This window comes from Choloepus didactylus, chromosome 4, assembly GCF_015220235.1.
Source record: "Choloepus didactylus isolate mChoDid1 chromosome 4, mChoDid1.pri, whole genome shotgun sequence".
Lineage (NCBI taxonomy): Eukaryota > Metazoa > Chordata > Mammalia > Pilosa > Megalonychidae > Choloepus > Choloepus didactylus.
In genome coordinates this window covers 70,357,914-70,383,540 of record NC_051310.1, presented here as the reverse complement: position 1 = coordinate 70,383,540, position 25,627 = coordinate 70,357,914, and the positions used below count along the sequence as shown (strand labels likewise).

General features: G+C 39.2%; 1 protein-coding gene across 6 annotated transcripts in view; it reads right to left on the bottom strand.

The window, feature by feature from the left end:
* ATP10A (ATPase phospholipid transporting 10A (putative)) overlaps positions 1 to 25,627 on the bottom strand; it is a 203,930-nt gene that overhangs the window by 55,372 nt on the left and 122,931 nt on the right. For 5 of the 6 annotated variants that reach the window (XM_037832821.1, XM_037832820.1, XM_037832823.1 and 2 more), the window contains exon 3: positions 2,155 to 2,240. The exons of the other annotated variant lie outside the window; for it this stretch is intronic. In XM_037832821.1, coding sequence (XP_037688749.1) covers positions 2,155 to 2,240 — 86 coding nt within the window. The remainder of the gene's footprint in view (positions 1 to 2,154; positions 2,241 to 25,627) is intronic. 6 annotated transcript variants of the gene reach the window in all.

The window sequence follows — 25,627 nt, the reverse complement described above, 5'->3', positions numbered from 1 at the left end:
AGACACAGACGTGGAGAAGGCCATGGGACCACAGATGCAGAGAATGGAGGAATGTGGCTGCCACCCAAGGGGTGACCAGGACTGCTGACAACCACCGGCAGCTAGGAGGAGGCAAGGAAGGTGTCTCCCATATGGGCCTCAGAGGGAGCACGGCACTGCCGACACCCAGAGTTTGGACTCGTAGCCTCCAGAACTGTGAGGCAATAATTTTCTGTTGTTTCAAGCCACCTGGCTTGTTATGGCAGCCCTGGGAGATGAAGAGAGGCTCTCTGCAGAATCCTGATGGACAGTAGCCCGCCTTCTTCAATGTCTGCTGTGTCCCCTCACAGGACACTGCCTATAACCACACCCCAGTCACATCCAAGGCCACCTGCTCTTGGACTGGGGGCACCTCCTGACTTCTGGGTCTTCACTCCTTTCCTCCACTCCACGTAACCTCTTCCCTGAATTCTAACATGACCTCCAGAGAGAAGATCGTTAAATCTCAATCTGCAGGTCCTACTCTCCTCTGAAATAGGGATCCCCCCCCCCTTATTTTTTCCTTGCCAGCTGGGTAGCCTCACCTGGTGCAATCGCCAGATTCTCAAAGTCAGGAACCCTCAAAAGCGGACACCTCCTTTCCTCCTACAGCTCCTCCCGAGGTATATGCTGGAGACAAGCCACTTTCCCAGCCACCTCCTCAACTGGTTTCCTCCCCCGGGAACATCACATGCTTACCTACACATTGTTCCTGACCCTCCTCACTCCTCACTTTATATTATTACTTGAAATGTTAACAACAGCATCAATAATAACAGTGGCCAGCATTTGTTAAGCACCTACCATTCTAAATGCTTGATGCTTTACATCAGTTAAACTTTGAAATATATGTGTGTGTGTGTGTGTGTGTGTGTGTGTGTGTACATATATATATATATATATATGATACTAAATATATACCCTTACTAAAAAAGGTAGCTTCTTAAGGGTAGGACTGGAAGCTATTGACTTAGGATTCAATTCCTTTGGTGTCAATCCAATTCTAGAACAGGTAACGGATATTTCAGCAGTCGGGTGGGGATTTTTAGCTTGCACAACAGTCTGAGCACATGAGCCCTGCAAATTTCAGGGAGGAAGACGGGGGACCCCATAGGGGAGAAGACAAAAAACCAAGCCTAGTTGCATGGATGTTGTTTTCGTTTCCTAGGCTGCTCAAAGCAAACACCATGAAATGGGTTGGGCTAAACAGCAGGAGTTTATTTGCTCATGGTTTAAGGTTGGGAAAGTATCCAAATCTAGGCACTTACAAGGCAAAACTTTCTTCCTGCAGACTGGCTGGCGATGATCCGTGGGAACTCAGCCACCTGGCCAGGAACATGGCAGTGTCTGCTGGGCTTTCCCTTCTCTTGCAGGTTTTGTTTGATTTCACCTTCTAGCTTCTGTGGTTTCCTCTTTCATGTCTGAATTCATTTCATTTATAAAGGACTCCAGTAATAGGATTAAGACCGATCCTGAATGAGGTGGGTCACACCCGAACTGAAGTAGCCTCATCAAAAGGTCCTACTTCCAATGGGTTCACACCCACAGGAATAGATTAGATTTAAGAACATGTTTTTCTGGACTACATACAGTTCCTAACCACCATAGATGCCTGCCTTTTTTCTTTGGTACAGTCAGCACCATGAAATTACCTCGGGATCAAGCTACATCCAGAGGAACAGATGTATCCCTAGAGGTTGCCCTGGCCTCGCTTTGTAATAGTTCTTTCAGGTCAAAATGTCTTTGGAAACGCATCTGTTCATTTAGTTGGCTTGGCCCCAAGGATTCCTTATGGGTCTGGGAATGGTGCCATGTGAATGCATTCCTGGGGGCAAAAGGAAAAGGAGGCCTGGAGAAGACAGCCTGGGGGCCAACAGAGACCTGGGAACCCACAGCTGATCAGTTAGTTGAGTATTCTGCGCTTCCCAAATTTTATGTCATATTTTAACATTTTGCTTATGAGTTTTACCTTCCTTGAATTGGGTCCTTTCATGGGTGATCTAACATTTTTTATGTTCTGTGTGTGTGTGTGCATATGTGCATGTGTGTATGTGTTGTGTGCATGTGTATGTGTGTGTATATCAACACAAATGCTGATCCATCAAAAGGACACACAGATAGATATACAATACTCACATGCAACCGCGAAACCTAGTCAGGTCATTATTTGGCTTCTCACACTCGATGATGCTGGTGAATGTCAAAGGATTGAATTCGGAGACCTAAAATAATAGCATGTATACATTAGAGGAGTCTGGGCTCAGACGGTTCCTCTCTAAAAGGTGCTTGTGTTTGCCTCGCAGAGAAGTCCCATGAAGAAGGGCTATCCCACTAACCTTTGAAGAAATCCAATTCCACACGTGGGTATTGAACACATGCTTTCTTATTTTTTTATGATTAGTAACTAACAATTTGCAGTGAATAACAAGCAGTAGAACAGCATTGGTTAGTAACTGGGCTGATAGGTCTGCAGCTGTAACGTAAACTAAGAGGCTATGAGATAATAGCTAAGTAAGCCACTGATAATGGAAAGGGATAATGAGTTTTCTGGGACTGAGCAGCACCTTCAAATTCTCTACTCAGGCTTAGAAAAGTGAAGTCCATCTGGAAAAACATGAATTTATAATAATGTACCATTTCCCCAATGAAATTCTTCACAGAAATTGATAGTAAAAGTTTAAATAAACAATGTGTAAGTCAACATTTATTCTGTTTGTTTAAAAAATGGCAACTCAACACAAAGAAAGTCTTTAATTTTGAATTTTACCATTGATAGATGTAACAGTGCTTGATATATATTAGGAGCTCAGGAGTAGGGGAGAGAAGGAGAAAGGGAAAAGAAAGGAGGAGGAGGAAGAAAACATAGGGAATAAGACTTAAGTATAAATAACTGAATACAATTAATGGATTCTTTTTTTTTAGTCAGCTCATTTATCTGGCCCATCATGCTCTTTTATCTATCAAGTGTCAAAACATAGTCAAAAATGGAAGTGCCATTGTTCACACAAATAGATCATCATGAAAAAAAGTGCAAGTGGTTAAGAATCACAGAAATGGCAATAAATGTTGCTGACACCATGTCAGATAACTTATTATACTACAAGAACACATTTCCCTGCACAAAACAGTCATACAAGTACTGAAAACTCAGTTCTCGAGGAGGCTGGGCAAGATGGCAGCATAGGGAGGTGTGGAATTTAATTAGTCCTCTGGAGTGGCTAGTAAACAGCCAGGAACAACTAATAAATAGTCTGGAACAACTCTTTGGAGGACATCCATGACTGGATACACATCGTACACCAGACTGGAATGGGTGAAAGGGCCGAGACCACAGTGTAGAACTGTAGGTAAAGCCCCCAAGCTGAGGAGCTGGCAACCCTCCCTTGCTGGCATGGCAGGTTCAGTTGGAAGACTTCCCTGTAGGAAAATGAAGTGGTCTCTGCTTGGAGCAAGGTAACAACTTTGGACTACTGAATATAAACTATGAGCACAGATAAACCTGGAGCAAGCAGAAAAAAAACCCTGAAGCCTCTCTTGGCAAAGAGGAGGTGAGGCACATAGAAATAAAATAACATAAAATGAAATAAAATAAAATAAAATAAAACAGAATAAATAAATAAAAACAGATTCTTTGGAGTCAGCTGAGTGCAGAATACTGGAACAGGGCTGTGCCCCAAGAAAACAGACACATAAAGCCAGGTACCAACTCCAGCTCTTGACTGACAAATCTTGGGGGCTGAGGACTGGCTCTGAAAAGGGGATCTTTTTTCTCTCTTTTCAAAAACTATTCAAAGTAGCTCATTAGAGAAAGCCTCAGGCATTTTCAATTGTCAGTAGTGACCCAGGTAAAGGTAGAGTTAAAATAGGTCTGAGAGACAAAATTAGAAGTTGAAGGAGATAATTCACTAAAAGGGCATATCCTGCCCAAGAAAAGGGAGGGGGTGGGGCCCAACTCAAGTGGCAGCCCACCTTCAGAGAATTCAGACCCCAGGGGCTGGAGAAAAAAGAAAAACAGTAACAGCTTAACCTTGGTTTCTGACACCCTTGGCCAAAACCACACCCCTGGCTAGGACCAATGTCTGCTGAAAATTAAAGGCACCGTACTGCCTTATGCCAGTGGGGAGCTGCAGGCTGACATCCTGCTGGGCAGGATAGGAAAATCACAGAGTCTAGAGTCCTCACAGGAAAAGTGTGACAACCCGCTGGGTCTCATCCTCAGGAAAACTTGATACTAATTACACTCTCCTCCTGGGGTCAATCATATCTGGGTAGACTGTCCAAATAAAAAAAAAAAGAAAAGAAAAGAAAGAAAGAAAAAAGAAAAGAAAAGAAAAGCCTCCATATAGGCAGGGCAAGAACCAGAATAACAAGAGCTGAAATATTCTGACCAGTTGAACAAACACTATGCTGGAGGTCTAGAATAAGTTGAACTGAACACCAAAGAACAGATAGAGAACCAACCAACCAACAAGAGAACCCTAGGGAAAAGAGTGAAAATGTCCTCTAGAATAAGCTAATCAAGTAAACCAGATGCCTGAACACCAACAAAAAATTATGAGACACACTAGGAAAAATGAAGAAATGGCCCAATCAAAGGAACAAACTAACATTTCAAACAAGATACAGGAGTTGAAATAACCAATTAAAGATGTTCAAACAAATGTTCTAAATCAATTCGAAGAGCAAATCAGTGAATCCAAGGAAGATATGGCAAGAGTGACAAAGGATACAAAGAAGACATTGGGTGAACATAAGGAAAAACTTGAGAGTCTGAAAAAAACAATTTGCAGAACTTATGGGAATGAAAGGCACAACAGCAAAGATGAAAAACACAATGGAGATGTACAGCAGATTTGAAGTGGCAGAAAAAAGTATTAGTGAACTAGAGGACAGAAAATCTGAAATCCTACACACAAAAGAACAGATTGAGAAAAGAATGGAAAAATATGAGTAGGATCTCAGGGAACTGAATGAACTGCATGAATATAGGTATCATGGGTGTCCCAGAAGAAGAAGAGAAGGGAAAGGGGGCAGAAGGAATAATGAAGGAAATAATCACTGAAAATTTCCCATCTCTTATGAAAGACATAAAATTAAAGAGCCAATGCAAAGGAGAGGCTAGGCCTCCCTATATTTGTGTCTAAGAGTCTCCTCCTGAATGCCTCTTTGTTGCTCAGATGTGGCCCTCTCTCTCTGGCTAAGCCAACTTGAAAGGTGAAATCACTGCCCTCCCCCCTACGTGGGATCAGACACCCAGGGGAGTGAATCTCCCTGGCAACGTAGAATATGACTCCCGGGGAGGAATGTAGACCCGGCATCGTGGGACAGAGAACATCCTCTTGACCAAAAGGGAGATGTGAAAGGAAATGAAATAAGCTTCAGTGGCAGAGAGATTCCAAAACGAGCCGAGAGGTCACTCTGGTGGGCACTCTTATGCACACTTTAGACAACCCTTTTTAGGTTCTAAAGAATTGGGGTAGCTGGTGGTGGATACCTGAAACTATCAAACTACAACCCAGAACCCATGAATCTCGAAGACAGTTGTATAAAAATGTAGCTTATGAGGGGTGACAATGGGATTGGGAAAGCCATAAGGACCACACTCCACTTTGTCTAGTTTATGGATGGATGAGTAGAAAAATAGGGGAAGGAAACAAACAGACAAAGGTACCCAGTGTTCTTTTTTACTTCAATTGCTCTTTTTCACTCTAATTATTATTCTTGTTATTTTTGTGTGTGTGCTAATGAAGGTGTCAGGGATTGATTTAGGTGATGAATGTACAACTATGTAATGGTACTGTAAACAATCGAAAGTACGATTTGTTTTGTATGACTGCGTGGTATGTGAATATATCTCAATAAAATGATGATAAAAAAAAAAAAATTAAAGAGCCAAGAAGTGCAGTGTGCCCCAAACAGAATAGACCTAAACAGCCATACTCCAAGACACTCACTAAGCAGACTGTCAAATGTCAAAGACAAAGAGAGAATCCTGAAAGCAGCAAGAGAAAAGCAATTCATCAAATTCAAGGGAGGCTTGATAAGACTATCTGAGAATTTCTCAGGAGAAACCATGGAAGTGAGAAGGCAGTGGTGTGATACATTTAAGATAATGAAAGAAAATAACTGCCAACCAAGAATCCTATATCTGGCAAACTGTCCTCCAAAAATGAGGGGAAGTTTAAAATATTTTCAGACAAACACAGACTTTGGGAGCAAGAAACCTGCTCTATATGAAATACTAAAGGCAGTGATACAGGCAGACAGGAAAAGGCAGGAGAGAGAAGTTTGGAGAAGAGTATAGAAATGAAGACTATCAGTAAGGGTAAAAAGAGAGAGATACAAATAAAAACAAAATCAAATAGAACATATAAAATCCAAAAGACAAAATGGTAGATGGTAGCACAATATTGTAAGCACACTGAACAAAGCTGAATGTGAGTAGGGTTGAACGAGGAAAGCTAGGGGCATGTATGGCACAAAAAAGGAGAGACAGAAGGTAAGTACTGGGACTGCATAACTTAGTGAAACCTAGAGTGGACAATGATGTTGCTTAAATGTACAAATATAAGAATGTGTTTACATGAGGGAGAACAAACGTCAACATTGCAAGGTGTTAAAAATGGGATGGTATACAGAAAAATACAATGAATGGAAACTATAGTCCATAGTTAACATTAACATTATAATAAAGTTCCATGAAATATAGCAAAGGCAATATATAAAAGCTAAATGTCAATAAGAGGTGGATATAAGGGAGGGGTAAGGTATGGGGTTCTTCGTGTTGTTGTTTCTCCTTTTATTTTATTTTATTCTTCAATTTTTTCCTCTTCTTTCTTTGTGGAAGCAATGGAAATGGTCTCATACAGATTGCGGTGGTGAATTCATAACTATGTGATTATAACAGGAAGCAAAGATTGTTTACTTAGGATGGATTGTATGGTGTGTGAATAAATGTTTAAAAAAAACACAGAAAGATACAGGTGCTGGAGAAAATGTGGAGAGAGTGATATACCTGTTCACTATTGGTGGAGAAGTAGAATGGTGCAGCCCAACTGGAGGGCAGTGTGGTGGTTCCACAGGAGGCCAAGTATAGGGCTGCCATATGATCCTGCAACCCCATTTTTAGCTATAGACTTGGAAGAACTGAAAGTAGTGACATACATGGACATTTGCACATGAATGTTTATTGCAGCAGTATTCATGATTTGCAATGGATGAGATGGCCTATGAGTACATCAACTGATGAACAAAAGGGCAAACTGAGGTGTATGCATACAATGGAATACTGAGTGGCTGCAAGAAGGAATGAAGTTGTGAGGCATGCAACTAGATGAATGAACCTTAAAGACAGTACGTTGAGTGAAATAACCCAGAACAAAAAGACTAATATTATAACACCTCACTAATATGGACTAAATACAATGTGCAAACTCTGAGAATTGAATTCAAGACCATAGGTTATCAGGGGAAGGCTAACTGCAAAGGTTCCTAGATTGTATGCACTTACAGCCATTACATCTATTCCTGAGTTGTTACAGTTATTTCTAAATTCTGAGATGCTTGGCTGTTTGTGTATAACCTGGTCATTCCCTGGAACTTTGGGTATCTGTGTGAACCTGAGACTCAGAGCTAGGGTTCTGCATCTATGAAAGTCAGTATGACCCCATACAGCATCTGTTAAACAAGCTGAAAAAACAGATCAGATTTCAATTAAAGGTATCAGTGAAGCTGATCAGGTTAGGACTAAGGCAAATCAGACTAAAGGGTACAGGATGATATGGATGGTGTTTTTAAAACTTCAGCTTCAATATGGATGGTGTTTTTAAAACTTCAGCTTCAAAGAAGAGATGTTTATTTAGTGCAATATTTGTTATCTTCTGTAGCACACTATCTAACATAACTTGTTTGGTCACTTTATTTGAACACCATAACTACATGGAACCTTGAATAAGGACTGAGAACTTGTTGGCTTGTACAGGTTAGTGTGATGCCCTTATTCATCCCAGAGTAATTTTGGCAGAGAATAAAAAAGTATTTGTGAAGTCCACCTGTGGGACTGGGGAAAAATGTGGAAATAGTAAACTTCCCTACCTGTGGAATACCTGATATTCTCACAAGAGTTGGTGACTACCAATTTAATAGGCCAAGCCTTCGATCTTGGGACTTGCCCTTATGAAACATATTCCTGCAAAGGAGAAGCTAAGCCTGTGTAAAATTGTGCCTAAGAGTCACCCCCAGAGAACCTCTTTTATTGCACAGATGGCGGCCTCTCTCTCTAAGCCAACTCAGCAGGTAAACTCACTGCCCTCCCTCCTATGTGGGACATGACTCCCAGAGGTGTAAATCTCCCCGGCAATGTGGGACATGACTCCCAGGGATGAGCCTGGTCCTGGAATCATGGGATTGAGACAGACTTCTTGGACCAAAAGGGGAAGGGAAATGAAACAAAATCGAGTTGCAGTGGCTGAGAGATTTCAAATAGAGTCGAGAGGTCATTCTGGAGGTTATTCTTATGCATTATATAGCTATCCCTTTGTAGCTTTTAGTGTATTGGAATAGTTAGAAGGAAATACCTGAAACTGGTGAACTGTAATCCAGTAGCCTTGACTCTTGAAGATGACTGTATAACTATATAGCTCTTAAGGCATTACTGCATAATTGCTAAAACCTTGTGACCGACACTCCATTTGTCCAGTGTATGGACAGATGAATAAGAAAACAAAGACAAAAAATAAATAGATAATGGGGGGTGAGGGGTAGGGGATGTTTTGGGTGTTCCTCTTTATTTTTATTTTTATTTTTATTTTTTGGGGAGTAATGAAAATGTTCAAGGTTGATTGTGGTGATGAATGCACAATTATATGATGATTCTGTGAACCACTGATTATATACATTGGATAATTATCTGGTGTGTGAATAAAAAAAAATTGCATAAAAAAAAAACTCGGTTCTCACTTTTTTCCAGTGTATTATATACATTTAAAGAAGGACTCACTGTTGGTAGATCATCAACTGGCAACAGCAGCCCAGTTCAAAAACTGAAACTAAAATGCTATTTTAAAAGGCTCGTCTTACAGTCTTAATTAGTAATCAGTCTCTTCTCTTTCTCCTCAGCCTGAAATGGCCTCATCCTTCAAGGAGTCCTCTGTTTATGTAAAGCCATCAGTTACCTTGAAGCCTGTTTATTGCCTTTTCCAGGGCAGACATTTGCGGATACAGATTCCCGAACGGTCATGAAGGGAGAGAGTTCCAGAACACACAAGATTATTCTTGGCAGACAAGGAGGGCAGTCTTAAAATGCTCCAACTCTGTTTATTATTCTTCCTCTCTAAGAAAATGTAGTGTACATAGTTTAGAAACAGTAGGACGCTCTGTCTTTGGGACTTCAGAACTGCATTTGTGGTTCTAGAGCAGTAATTGCATGACTGGGGGCTGTGTACGTACGGAACACGGGTCCCCTGCTTCATCTGGATTTGGGGAGCATTTGGAGTCACAGATTTTAGAGAGCATCTCAGAGTTTGTCACTGAAAAAGAGTTTCCCATCTGGAGCATACCTTTTGGATGAGGAAAATTCTATTTACATTGACTGCTTCTAACTGAGTTGGCAATATAGAAATACATTTATTTATTCCTCCATCCATCCACCCCTCTATCCATCTGCTTCATTCCAAACCAGCTTCAAGGTCATGCCCTTGTTACCTGTCTGCCAGCCTTCTGTCAACCCTAACACCCGGGACATGGCCCAGTCCATCCTTCAGGTTGAGCATTTTAACTTCATTTAAAAAAAAAAGCACAGATACAATCAAATACTGAGAGTTAATTGTAAGGAAACTGATTAATCATGCAGAGAAAACACAGTTGAGAAATCTCAGGTCAGTACAACTACCAAAAGCTTCACACATTAAGTAATTCTTGAGAGTGGCACTATACTGCATCACCATCATTGTCATCAACACGATTACAACTCTTTTGATAGCTTTATAAATGCCAGGCATTGTGCTAAGTGCTCTACTACTGTCTTACAACACTGCAAAGTGGTAGGTTTTTGCATTTTCTCCAATTTTGTGTGATTATGGACTGTGCCTAAGGTCACGGTGACCTTGGTTTGACTGACGAAGCCTCCCTCTGGCTCTCTGTTCACTATGTCCAAAACAACAAGCTCAGCAACTGATACTCACGGAGATGATCTTGCATTAATAAGAAAAACATATACTACATTTAATAAACCAGATAGTAGTAAATTCTAGAGATATTTCCAAGAAAACACCCCAAACTTAAACATATTTTAAAGTTTTCATGTTTTCAAGGATCTGCCTTGATTAAATGACCCCTGCTGTGATAGCTGATACCCCCTTCCCATCTTCAGCAATGACTGTGGATGTGGAGTTAGGAGAGTTTACCCCCAAAATGGGTTAAAACATCAGGAGCTGTAGGTTTTAGTTCTTAGTTTTTCCAGTTCATAAATGTGAGACTTGGGAAAGTGAGAAGAGAGGGCATTTGGACTGGGACCTCCGAGAACCCTCTAGCCCCAGGAACCCACAATTCTATGGAATGCAGATGTGATTCTAATTTGCCTTGATGCTGATGACCAGCTCCACCGGCTCTCCCTTGGGAGGCAATGCAGGGGGGATCATGATCTAAGGAAGTGGGCTGTCAGCTCTCCAGGCAAAGCCACCAACCCTCTGCAGCCATGCCAAGCACGCGGGCATCTCAGATGAAGCATGGCTCACGGCACTGGAGGCCTTGTTCAAACACAGTGTGCATTTTCAAATAAGCACCTCACTGGCAATACAATGCTTGTGGTTCCTTTTGTCACCAAATATTTCTCGAGCTTCTTTTGGATGAAGGGATTTGAACTTATTAGGTCGGAAGGCAGTGGCAGGGTAATGACAAGGTGGAAATTCCTCAGACTTGCCCTTGAACTTGCATTACTGCTAGAACTTGCAATGGCCAGAGGCCTTGTTATCACAGTCCCCAAGCTGGAGTTGCTCCCTCCCTCCAAACATCCCACGGACCCCCCCAATTCTGCAGGACGTGTTTTGCAACTCCACCTGCAATACAGGTGTGGGCACATGTCCCACAGACTATACAGGGGAAGCTCAGTGCCAGGTTCATCAGTGCTCAGATTGTCAGTTAAATGAATGACTGACGGAGCTACAGGAATGATTTCGTTCTACACCGTGCATTTCACATTTTTACTGATCTGAATTACAAAGAAGTATTCAGCAAAAGCAAAAGTGGACTTCCTCCATCTAAAAACAGAAGCAGTGATGGTCTGAGAGGACATTTATAGTCCATTGAATCTAATACCAGACATTTTTAAGCATAAAAGGAGTGATGCTTTAATCCCACAGGGCACATTAAGGCATCGGCACGTGAACTGCCAGCAGGGACTTGCCTGGTTTCCCGTGTGGGAATGTCAGGGAGACTTCATCTTCCCTGGTTTCTGGAGCGGGCATGGTCACACAGGAGCCAGGAGAGCCACCACCAGCTGGGCAGGGCCACTGTCTGCACCAGCGATAAGGTACATAGACACACACAGACCCTTCTGTCCTTTGCACCAGGAACCTGTCCTGAAACGTCCTGGGCATCACTGTCATAAGCATCTTAGGTCCCAAAGAATACAAGGTATCCCCTCCTCCCTTCCAGCCTCAACACCCCTGCCCTGCATCCTTGGAGGCTTTCATGTGGATGAAGGCAATACTTCCAACCGGTCCACCTGCCCGTGGGATCTCACTGCCTTCCCCAGCCTTTTGCTGGACGTCGAGTGACTGCTGTGACCCAAAGACTAATCTGATCACGGAGGTATTCTGCTTTAATGGTGCCTTGATGACTGCTGGTTCTAGAGGATGAAATCCCTGTCCTGATGCAGCAGGGAGACTGTCCAGGGTCACCGAGCTCTGGGGGGTCCTGGGGGGCAGCTCCTGAAGCACCCATGCCTGCCGCATGCCGCACAGGGATCACCAACACTGCTGCACCTGTCTGAATGGATTTCCTTTGCCCTCCCGGGTAGCAGCTGCTTGCATTTTAGGATGTGATGTCCAGTGTCATCTTTTCTGGAAACACTTTCTTGTCAGCCCCCTGCCCAGGTAGGAAAGGAAGGAGCCGCTTCTCTGGACTTGCAGGCCCCCCTGGCAAGTGTCAATCCTTGCGCTTTCCCTCAGCCCAGCTGGAGCCAGTTCCCATCTCTCCTTCTCCAAGCCACGGGCTCCCTAAGGACAAGAGCTTGGCACACACATGCATGCCTCTTTTGGAAGGATTTATTTTCCCACAGGCTTCCAAATCATCCCAGAGCTCCGGGATGGGCTCTTACAGTCCTAGACCCTCAGGAAAGGCTTCGTGTGCATCCCTGAGGAAGCTTCCAGAGAAGCTCAGCACACTTCAACAGCTTTTAGATTCTTCAGAGAAGGTATCTCCTTCTTGATTCCTTAATTGGGACACTTTCATGGCCTTAGAACTGAAAAATTATAAGCTAATATGCTTCCGTTGTAAAAGAAAAGTCTCTTTGACAAACGATCCAGGGAAAACTGGATATCCACATACAAAAGAATGAAAGTGGACCCTTACCTCACACCATATACAAAAATAGACTGAAAATGGATCAACAATCTAAATACAAGCACTAAAACCATAAAACTTTTAGAAGAAACATAGGGAAATATCTTCAGGGACTTGCATCAAGCAATGGATTCTTAAACTTGATCCCCAAAGCACAAGGAACAAAAGAAAAAAACAGATAAATGGAATTTCATCAGAGTTAAAAACCTCTGTACATCAAAGGACATTATCAAGAAAGTGAAAAGACAACCCACACAATGGGGGGAAATATTTGGAAACCATTTTTCCAATAAGAAAAAGGTTTAATATCCAGAATATATAAAGAACTCTTTCTACTCAACAATAGCAAACATAAAAACCAACCAGCAAAACAAACAAAAGAAACTCAAGTAAAAATGGGCAAAAGACTTGAAAAGAAATTTCTCCAAAGAAGATATACAAATGGCCAATTAGTAAATGAAAAGTTGCTCAACATTATTAGCCATTAGGGAAATGCAAATCAAAAACACAATGATGTACCACTTCACACCACATAAAATGGCAATGATTTTAAAAACAGGAAATAGCAAGTGTTGGATGGGGAGAAATAAGAACTGTTGTACATGGTTGGTGGAAATGTAAAATGATGCTGTCACTGTGGAAAACAAAGGTCTTTGTGATCATTTGTAGGTCACATATTTCAGGCTTTTGCTTCCATTGGCAATTAGGTTTTCCTCTTCTGGAATTTTGATTTGTATGCATGTGTTTATCAGAAGTACCTGTATTGTTAATGTAGAGAACAACGTTACTGCAACTTACACAATTAACTCACTAATGCAAAATTAAAAAAAAAAAAACAAAAAAAACAAAAAAACAGCTTTTAGAGACGTGATCAAGGAGTATCTGGTCTGCTGCCTTGTTTTTCTAATTGTAAATGTTCCTGTCAGAAGTACAAGCATTAGTGGGAGATCAAGTGGCCCTCCTTTTTGTTTGAAAGTAGAAAGCTAGCTTTTTTCACCCCATAAATCTGACTTGAAAATGCACCCTTTCATCTTTTGTTCTCTTGCCTTTTTGCTGCTTCACAGACAAAAGCCTCAAAGCTTTAGTTTGGATGGTGGCAAAATTCAAAGTTTCAAAGTGCTGGGTTTGAGCCTGAATTCCCAAAATCAAAAGCCTGTCGTTCCCCGTTGAATTCATGCTGCCTTAGCAAGCTGCGATTGTCAGCAGAGCTCTGCTTTTTCTTTCATCATGTTTTTAAAGAATATGTAAGGTATGACGATGCATTAGGACAGCAAGTAATACAAGCTGTTTCAAAGAAGAATGACTTCTAAACCTAAATGAGGGTTGTTCTTTAAAACAGCCTCTGTAAAATAATCGGCACTTATTCCAAAATGGTGCCACTGCATGCAAACATCTAGTGCAATGCTGCTAAGCTCATCTGCACAACCTGCTCAGGAGTCAGCCTGTGTGCTTCATAGCCAAGAGCCCCTCTCCCTTCCATAAATACAGGTGGGGGGTGATAGCATGAGGCAGGGGTGTCTTAGTTTGCCAGGGCTGCAGTGACAAATACCAACATGATGGGCTGGCTTAAGCAATAAGAATTTTGAGGCTTGCAGACCAAAACCAAGATGTTGGCAAGGCCATGCATTCTGTGATGGCCATCTTCCATCACATGGTGATCTCTCTCTTCTCTCTGGCTTCTTCTTGTGGTTTTCTCTGCTGACCGCTTCTGAATTTCTTCTCTTTATAAGTCCCCAAGTAATAGAGATTAAGAACAGCCCCGATTCAATTTGGCCATACCTTAACCAATAATAACATCTTCAAAATGGATGCACACCCACAGAAACACAGACTGAGACTTGAACATGTCTTTTGTGGGGGGCATGACTCAGTCCCCAACAGGCATTAAGAGGAAACCTGTCCCATCTTGGAAACCACTGAGCAGACACACTCACTGGAGGAAAGGAAGTGGGAAGAAACTGGAGCCTGTGGCTCATGTACATGGAAGTTGACCTTGGGAGCCAGGGTCCCAGGTGGATGACAGGGCACACTGGTAACAATACAGGGGAAGGGGTCATACTGGTAGTTTCAGAAGAAAAGTAGGATGGGAGATTAAACACCTAGAGGCCAGCTAAGTGACTTACACTAACCTGGGGGATCACTCTGGGGCTGAACTGGTATTGGGAACGTGGAACTCTAAAGTCCAACCAGATTAGCTTGATCATCTGGATTGAAAGGAAAAATTGTCCTGCATTGAAGAACTGGGAAATTTGGTACAAACCCGTAGCTGAGAGAAAATACAGACACTGGAAAAATGTAAAAACAAAAACAAAACAAAACAAAACAAAACAACCAACCAACCCCTCCCCGGAGGTTTCAGAGATTTCACAACAAGGTAATGTATAATCAAGTCAAGATCCAGAAAAGACTAAAATTCAGAGAGGTGGGACTGGTGTCTGGGGAACTCCTTTTCCTTTAGAGGAGTAACAATTCTGAAAGAGATGGTTGAGAAATTGTGCAGACCTAGTGAGACAAATGCTGTAGCATAGACCTGTATAAGTTTCCTAAGGGCTAATGTAACAACTGCTACAATCTTGATGACTGAAAGCAATGCAAATTTATTCTTATGGTGCTGGAAGACAAAAGTATGAAATGGGCTAAAATCCAGGGGCAGGCAGGGCTACCTTCTGCCTTCCTTCTGGAGGTTCTAGGGGAGAATCCTTTTCTTTGACTTTTCTAGTTTGTAGAGGCTACCTGCATTCTTCATCTCATGTTCCATTCCATCTTCAAAACAATGACGGTTGGTGGAATCTTTCCCATGTTTCATGACTCTCGAGGCTGATTTTTCAGCCTCTCCTGCATTTAAGGACCCTTGCTATTACACTGTGCCCACCTGACTGATGCAGGATGATCTCCCCATTTCAAGGTCAGCATATCAACCACCTGAATTCCATTGGAAGCTTAATCCTCTCTTGCCATGGAACATACCATACTCAAAAATTTCAGGGATTAAGACATAGGTGTCTTTTGGGGGCCGTTATTCTGCCTACCACTGGGCCCACCAACACAGGGGTCTCATGCTTTCTGATAGAACCATGAAGAACTCCACACCAGGACAAAGGGTGAACCAGAAGTAAACTAGCCTTTGTGCAAACTGCAACTCAGCTTTGTATCAACTGGGTGGCCCATAAAATCTGAATCCCTAAAAGAGGATTAAGGTGATCCCCAATCCACAGACACTTGACAAAACAAACAAAAGCATCTCTGAAAGAAAATAATAAAATCCTAGGCCTAAAATTATGTGTAAAGACAAATTCAAATACAATGTCAGATACATACTCAGATATAATCAGGTATAACAGGATATAAGGCATCATGGAACAAATCAAACAAAAACAAGAAGACAAACAGTTTGTTGCTACTTAAAAAGCTTTTATGTTTACTATGACCATGAAGCTAAAAGACAGGACTGAAATTTTGGAAGAACCAGATATTATAAAAAGTGACCTAGCAGATGTTTTTAAAAATGAAATGACAACTGTAGAGATGAAATATAGGAAATTTTCATTAAAAACTCAATGAATGGCTCTCTATATTTGTCAAATCTGAAAAGAAAATTTGTAAACTAGAAGAAAGGCAAAAAAAAAATTGTTCAGAATGAAGCATAAGGAAAATAAGGAGTGGGGAATACAGAAGATAGGTAAGGAACATGGAGGATAGAGAGGGAAGGTCTAACATATCTGTAATTGGAGCCACAAAAGGGAGAGGAGAGAAAGAATCATGCCTGAGCAATATTTGAAGAAACAGTAGCTGAAATTTAGTAAATCTAATGAAAAACACAAAAACACACATTCAAGAACCTTAAATGGTACATAAAGAGAAATTTTATCTAGGCACATGACACTGAAATGTTGAAAACCAAAGAAGATACAATCTTGAAAATAAAATGGAAAGAACATGTCAGTGGCAGACCAGAACTAAAGAATCAGTAAAGAATCAAAGAGAAGGAAAATGGAATCTAAAGAAAGGGTTAAGCTGCAGGAAACAATGAAGAGCAACAAAAACAGTAAATACAGGTGCATATTACTATATTAAACAATAATAACAAAGTATAGGGGATTTACGAACAGGTACAATTATAATACATGACAACAAAAGCATATAAATTGGAGGGAATAAAACAATGTTAAAATAAAGGTCCTTGCATTGACCAGGAAGAGGGGAAAATATTGATTCATTTTAAATACTTATAAATTAAGGATGCATGTTGTAAGCTCTACCATAACCATTAAAATAATAGTAAAGGAGAGTATAATTTACAAACCAATTTGGAAAAAATAGAATAATAAAATCTCTCAATCTAAATGAAGGCAAAATGAGGCAAAAAGGGAAAACAGGTCAGTTAAGATGAACAGAGATATAAGATGAAAATTTCACAATCATATATACCCATAATAACTTTACAAGAAGATGGGCTAAAATATTTATATTAAAAGACAAACATTTTTAGACTGAATTGAGAAACAAAATTTAGCCATATAATATTTATAAGAAATACATCTAGAACATATGAATACCAGAGAACTAAAATAAAGGAATGAAAAAGATTTATCTGATATAAAGTAACAAAAAGAAGCTAGAATACCTGCATTAGTATTATTCAAAAGAATTTTGAATAAAAAATCATTTTTATATATAAAGCATTAACTTAAAATGACAAAATGTTCAGTTCATTGAGAAGATAAAAATAATTTTAAATAGATATACTCCTAATAAAAGCCTCAAAATATAGATTGTAAAAATTGACTAAAACAAAAGTGACACAAATAAATTCATATAGTGGAAGATTTAAACACCTCTTTCTCAGTATTTGACAGAGCAGTCAAAAAATCCATAAGGTACAAAAAATTTGAATAAAAGAAGGAATAAAATTTAACCTAATGGACTTATATAAAACACTGCACCAGAAACTTCTGAATATACCATGTGTCTGAGCACACACAGAACATTCACAAAAATTGACCATATACTGGGCCATAAAGTAAGCATCAGCAAATTTCAAACTAAACTCATACAGAGTTCTTGTCAGCTGAAATTAATAAGAAGAAAATTACTAAAACCCAATCTGTTTTAAAATATGAATTATAATCCTAAACGACAAATGGTCTGAACAAAAATCAGAAGGCAAATTAGCCTATATGTTTATCTAAACGATATTAAATATACTATGTGTTAAAACTTGTGGGATATTGTTGATTTGGGAGAAACTAATAGTCTACTTGCATTATTATAAAAAATTAAAAGCTGAAAATCAGTGAGCTAAGCATCCTTTCCAAAACTTAGAAAACAATAGCAAATGAAACCTAAAAAAGGTGAAGGAAGGTTACAATAAATGTACTAGCAGAAAATAAATACATAGAAATAATCAATAAATCCCAATAAGATTGATCTAGAAAAGATAATATGAATATGAATATAAAACAAAGGGGGACATGCCTACAGATCTTGTATACATCATAAAAGTAAGAGTGGAGGCTCAGATACATCAGGGCTCCGTCCCCTCACAGAAGCTTTGAACAGCGAGCTGGAACTGGCCGAAACAACTTTCTAAAAGCTCTAGAAAATAGTTAAAGGACTGCAGTAGCGGGATGGGCATCGAATCAAGAAAGAGGCCACTTAAAAGTGGCAGGATGTCATGGCAACCTAACTGGCCCCTCCACAACCCTCACCAACTTCACACGGAGCCAGCACACCTTCCAAACAGTGAGGACCCCTGGTTTCAATTCTGCAGGGAGCAGAGCAACTCTCATGCACATACTGGGAGCCTGCATGTCTGACCCAAATCTGTCTGGTGGTGGCCTGAAGGACTCACTGTCCTATTACTTGCCTTACATGTAGAAGGCAGCTCATGAAACTCTCCTACAGAACACGGTGGGAGAGCAGTCAACTTGTGCTGCCTGGAACAGGGGATTGCTGGCTGCAGAACACATAGTGCAATAGCCAGAACAAGAGGAAATTGTTTCCTAGGGAAGAGGAGACATTCACATCTGTGTAAATGCAGGAATTCCTAAAGCCACGCATGCACATCCAAGATAAGACACATGCACAGTAAGGATAAGGGAAGCCCCTGTGCTTTGGCCTGTAGTTACTCTCCAAACCCATTATATGGATTAGACTGAAGGAGAGCACCCACAGAGGACAATCTGCAAAGACCTGGAAAGGTGTTTTCTTTTTCCCCTCCTTCTTCCTTTTTTTTTTTTTTTTTTTTCAATTCCTGGCATCCAAGGGAAGTTCTGTCACAATACTAGAAAGATACAAGTTTAAAGAACCAAAGTCTCATAATCTAAATTCCAGCTATAAAACATTAAAAAATAAAAATGACAGGTTTCTACAGAAGATTAAAAACTCATACAAAGAAATAGGAAGTAATGGCCCAAGCAAAGGAGATTAAAGCACTAGAAACCATCAATGAAAAGGATCAGACCTGGGACATTCCAAATACTTTTTTTTTTAAAGAAATGACCCTAAATATGCTCAAAGAGCTAAAGGAAAACATGGACAAAGAACTAAAGGAAATCAGGAAAATGAGAGATGAACAGAAAAAGAGTATCAATAGAGAAATGGAAATTATGAAAAGGAACGAAACAGAGCTGAAAGTCCACAGTAATATAAATTTAAAATTCCCTAGAGGGGTTCAACAGCAGATTGGAGATGGAAGAAAAAAGAATCAGTGAACTTAAAGCAAACTGAAATCATCCAGTCTGAGAAGAAAGAGGAAAGAATGAAGAAAAATGAACAGACCCTGAGAAACAGGTGGGACACCATCAGCATACGACTATACACATTGTGGGAGTCCCAGAAGGAGAAGAAAGAGAGAAAGTGGAAAGAGAACATTTTTTTAAATGGCTGAAAACTTTAAATTCAACGAAAAACCCGAATATACACATCCAAGATGCTCAATGAACTTTAAACAGGATAAACCAAAATAGGCCTACATTGCACCATGTTATAATCAGTCAACTGCCAAAGAGAGAGAATTCTGAGAGCCAAAAGAGAGAAGAAACGTTATCATTTACAAGAGACCCTCAATAACACGAAATACCAATTTCTCATCGGAAACAACAGAAACAAGAAAGCAGCAGGAAGATTTTATTTCAAGTATTGAAAGTAAAAAATGGCCATCCAAGAATTCTGTCTCCAGCAAAAGTGTCTTTCAAAAATAAAGGTGGAATTAAGACATTCCCAGATAAACAGAGCTGAGGGACTTTGTCACCAGTAGACTGGCCCCACAAGAAATGCTAAAGGGAGTTGTGCAGATTGAAAGGAAAGGAGACTGGGCAATTGGCTATAGCCACATGAAGAAATAAAGTTCTCTGGTAAAGATCATGACATGGGTAAATACTAGTACTACTGTATTTTTTTATTTTTCACCTAACTTTTTACTTCCTATAGGATTAAAAAGAAAAATGCAAAAAATGCAAATCTAATGATAAATCTGTTTTTGAATCCATAATCTATAAATACATAATACATATATGCAAATTATATATATACAAATATGTAGTTGATGTATGCCATTGAGGTTAAGTTGATAGCAAACCAAATGAGATTGTTATCAATTTAGGATGTTAAATTTAAGCTCCAAGTTAACCACAAAGAAAATGTCAGAGAATATGCAAAATTCATAGAGACAGAAGGTGGGAGTACAGGTTACCAGGTCGGGGGCAAGGACAATAGGGAGTTAATGCAAAATGAGTGTAGGGTTTCTGTTTGAGGTGAAAGGTAAGTTATAATAATGGATGGTGGTGAGGGTACTGCACCATTGCGAATGTGATTAATCCCAGTAAATTAGAAGGTTGGGAGGGGTTGGGATTCAGAAAGATTTATGTTTTCTATTTGTTTCTGAATTACAAAATAAAGGAAGAAAGAGAACTAAAGAGATAATGACAACAATTGCAATACATGACAATGGTTGGGATCTAAGAATGGAGGAGAAAAGGCTCAAAGGACATTTTGGGGACTTAAGAAAAAAACTGGAATATACAATTAAACTTTATATTAATTTTCTTGAACTTGATAACTGCAGTTAAGGTGGACACAATAGTGAATATCCTTGTTTATAGGAAATGTACATGGAAGTATTATATGTTCAAGAAGTATGATGTGTGCAACCTGCTCTCAAATGTTCAGAAAATACATGGAAGGATGGATGGATGGATGGATGGATGGATAGATTAGATAGACAGACAGACAGATGATAGAATAATTTGGCAAAGATGGCAAAATGTTAAAATCGGTGGATCAGGATATCTGGGGGAGTGGAGTATATTGGAATTCTCTGTATAGGGTTTGTATCATTCTTTGCAACTGTCCTGTAAATGAGAAATTAATTCAAAACAAAAAGTTTTTAAAAAGTTGAGCGTATTATGAACAATTTTATGACAATAAATCTGAAATTAAAATGAAAAGGAAAAATCACTTGAAAAATACAAGTTACCAAAATTTGTAGCAGAAAAATAGAATTCTAATTATTCTTTAACATTAAATAAATTGAACATATAAATTTAAATCTTTCTGTAAAGAAAACTTCAAATTCAGGTGGTTTTACCAGTTAATTCTTCCAAATATTTAAGGAAGAAAAAACACCTATGTTCAAACTCATCTAAAGATGAGAGAAACAAACACTTCCCAGTGTATTTGAGGAGGCCAATTATCAACTTGGTACTGAAAGAAGTCAAATAAGTAAGGAAAATTATAAGTCCATCTTAATTTTCCAAAAATTTTAAATGAAATATTAGCAAATTAAGCCAGAAATACATAGAAAAGATAATACCTTATCAAGGTGGATATATTCAAAAATTCAGGGTTGATATAATATTAGAAAAATTAGTAGAATTTGCACATTTGCAGAAAAGGAGAAAAATCTTATGATTATCTCATATGAGGTAGAAAAATCACTTGATACAGCTCAATACCCATTTATAATTATAACTCACAGCAGACTAAGAATAAAAAGAATTATGACTAGTCTTATAATACATATCCACCAAAATCCTAACTGAACATTGTATAAAATGGTGAAATGTTCAAATACTTCCTTAAAGATTGATTTCAGAGTAAGAATTCCTGATATCGTCACTTATATCTGAGACTGTTTTATAGGTCCTTAGCCTCCGCCATAAGGCAAGAAAAAGAAAGATACCCACAACTGAAAAGATGAAAATACTGCTATCATCATTACAAATGAAATGATTACCTACGTAGAGCATCTAATATAATCTTCAGAAAATCTTTAGAATAAGTGAATTTAGCAAGGTTATTGGAACAAGACCAAATGGAACAAACTAGAGAACATATACATGGTCATCTGAATTATGATAAAGGTGGCACTGCACATTTACAGGCAAAAGAATGCAGAAATGTAAGCTTCATAACAATGTTAAATTTCCTAAATTTCCCAACTGCCCTTAAAGTGTATATATAAATGAATGCCCTTGTTCTCAGGAAATGTACACAGCAGTATTAAGTGTTCAAGGAGCATGATGTATACAACCTCTACACTAAAATGTTCAGCAAATGAATTGGTATATAGACAGACAGACACATGGATAGATACATGGATACCTGGATAGATAGATGGAATGATAGATACATGGATAGAATGATACAGAAAATGTGGCAAAATGTTAATATTCGTAGATCTGGGTATCTGGGAGCACAGAGGTATATTGGAATTCTCTGTATGGAGTTTGTATTGTTTTTGTAACTGTTCTGTAAATTTGTGAGTATTTCAAAATAAAAAGTAAAAACAAATAAAAAAAGAGTCTATCAACTCATCCTTTGTGAATCTTTTCAAATGTTGTTTTCTGTAATAAACCATTTTCTTCTGTCACCAACTCCTGAGGTCTCTTCCACCCTTAACTGCTGCTTGGATGAGAGCTCCATGTACTTGTCTTAATATTCACCAAGGCTATAAATGTCGTAAGACACGTACTGTGCTCCTTATTGTGTTCTCCCTTGCAAGCTTGACCCAGTACCTTGCTGGAGGAAAGAGAGTCAGTCAAGTGCAACTAAGTGACTTGAAAGACAGGATGATACCTATGGGGAAAGGTATCCTAGATAAGGGAGAGGGTCTGAAATGTAAAGTTCAGGACGTCTGCTACCAGTCAAGATGTAGGAGCAGATTTACCCTACAGCCCAAAACAACAACAAAACAGATAAAATACAAAACAAAGTCCTTCAAGACACTGAACATTAGGATGGCAATACCTGAGAAATGAAAAACAAATGATGGGAGCCCTACAGTTGTCCTAGATAGCTGTTTTGAGAGACTTCACAGGTTCTCAGAAGGAGAGGAACTCAGGCAGCTGACTTCCTGAACTGAAGGAGAGAGTACCAGTGAGGGGACAGCTGCACACACAGACAACCTGGAGATCTGTGGAGGGTCACCTGTGGTATTCAGCAGAGGACTGATGACACAAGCATGGAAGGAAACTACCTGAGGCTGGGAAAGAATAATCTGAAAGGATTAGAGGAAGCCATGCCCTGCATGCACGCAAATCTTGGAACAATGCTGGTTCCCACCAGCCATGCTGGAAAAACTCATAAACCACCGGGGATTGGGTGAGTATTCTGGAATGTCGTGCCTCAGTAGTGGAAAATAATTAGCATTAGATAAGCATTGCTTTGGACCCACCTAACAAATCAAACTGTTTCTAGTATCTTAACTGTGGTCCAGAACAAAGCTCAAGAATTTACAGTGATATAAAAATAGCCGACACACAATAAGGTAAAATTCAAATATTTAGCCTCCAATCAAGGTCAACCAGACATGCAATGAAGCAGGAAAACTAGCACATATAATAAAGTGAAAAAAAGGAACCAACTGAAACGGACCCAGAACAGATACAGATGTTAGAATTAGCAGTAAAGGACATTAAAATAGCAATTATAATTGGATTTCATATGTACAAAGCTTTGAGTAGAGACATAGAAGATATAAAAAAAGACCTAAAATGAACTTCTAGAGATGAAATCTACAATTTCTGGGTGAATATTGTACTGGATGAGATTAATGACAGTTTGAAAACTGCAAAAGAAAGTATCAGTGAACTTGAAAACATAGTAATAGAAACCATCCAACCAAAATACACAGAGAAAAAAGTGTCAAATAGGAAAAGAGCATCAGTGAGTTGTGAGACTTCAAGCAACCAAATACTTGTGTAATTAGAGTTCCCACAGAATAGGGAGGGAGTAGAAAAAATATTTGAGGAAATAATGGCTGAAAAATTTCTGAACTTGTTGAAAACTATAAACCCACAAATGCAAGAAGCACAAAAATCCCAAACATAAAATTTATAAAGAAAATTACAAGGCACATCAAAAGCAAATTGCTCAAAACCAACAATAAAGAGAAAATGACAAGAGGCGCCACATTATGTACAGTAAAATGACAATTAAAAGGGTGACACAGATTTCTCACTCGAAACAATGCGAGCAAGAAGACAGCTGAACACATCTTTGAAGCACAGAAGGAAAAATACTGTCAACTTAAAATCCTATGCAGAAAAGGAGAGACTAAACTTGCTTATAATTGTGCCTAAGAGTCTCCCCCTGAGTACCTCTTTGTTGCTCAGATGTGGCCCTCTCTCTAACTAGGCCAACTTGGCAGGTGAAATCACTGCCCTCCCCGCTAGGTGGGACCTGACTCCCAGAGGAGTAAATCTCCCTGGCCATGCAGGATGTGACTCCCAGGGATGAATCTGGACCCGCCATCGTGGGATTGGGAAATCTTTCCTGACCAAAAGAAGGATGCGAAATGAATTGAAATAAAGTTTCAGTGGCTGAGAGATTTCAAATGAAGTCGAGAGGTCACTCTGGTGGACATTCTTGTGCACTATATAGATAACACTTTCTAGGTTTTAATGTATTGGAATAGCTAGAAGCAAATACCTGAAACTACCAAACTCCCACCCAATAGCCTTGACTCTTGAAGACGATTGTATAACAATATAGATTACAAGGGGTGACAGTGTGATTGTGAAAGCCTTGTGGGTCACACTCCCTTTATCCAGTGTATGGATGGATGAGTTGATAAATAGGGACAAAAACTAAATGAAAAACAGGGTGGGATGGGGGGAATGATTTGGGTGTTCTTTTTTCTCTTTATTTTTTATTCTTATTCTGATTCTTTCTGTAATAAGGAAAATGTTCAAAAATAGTTTGGGGTGATGGATGCACAACTATATGATGGTATTGGGAACAGCTGATTGTACACCATGGATGACTGTATGGTATATGAATATATCTCAATAAAACTGAATTTTTAAAAAATCCTATGCAGAAAGAAAATATTTTTCAAAAAGGAAACAAAACAAAATAATACATTTCTACATAACCTATGGTACAAAGAAGAAAGCAAAAGGGAAATTAGAAAATATTTTGAACTCAATGAAAATGAGAACACAAATCTGTGGGATTCGCCTGAAGCAATATTTGTGGGGACATTCATAGCACTATAAATGCCTGTATTACAAACTATGAAAGGTCTTACATCAATGACTTCAGATTCCATCTTAAGCAACTAGAAAAAAGAAGAATAAATTTAAAAAGCAAGCAAACGAAAAGAAATAATAAAGATCAAAGTGGAAATCCATGGAACAGAAAACAAAAGAACAGAGAAAATATATAAAATAGATAAACTTCCCATCAGACTTATAAAGAAAAAATAGGGAAGACACAAATGATGAATTTTAGAGTTGACAGAAGTGTTATCACTGAATATTTTAAAGATATTAAAAGGGCAATAAGGGAACCTTCTGGGCAATCTTCTGCCAATAAATTTGACCAATCAGATAAAGTAGAAAACATTCCTTAAAAGGTACAAACTACCATGCTTTTTCAGTGCAAAAAGAGAGAAATAACTGAATAACCCTATATCTAGTAGAGATACTGAATCTGAGTTGAAGTTCTTCCCACATAAAAATAGGCCAAACTGGATTTGTTGGTGAATTTTACCAAACATTGAAAGGATGAAAAACAATACTGATTCTACACAAACTTTTCCAAA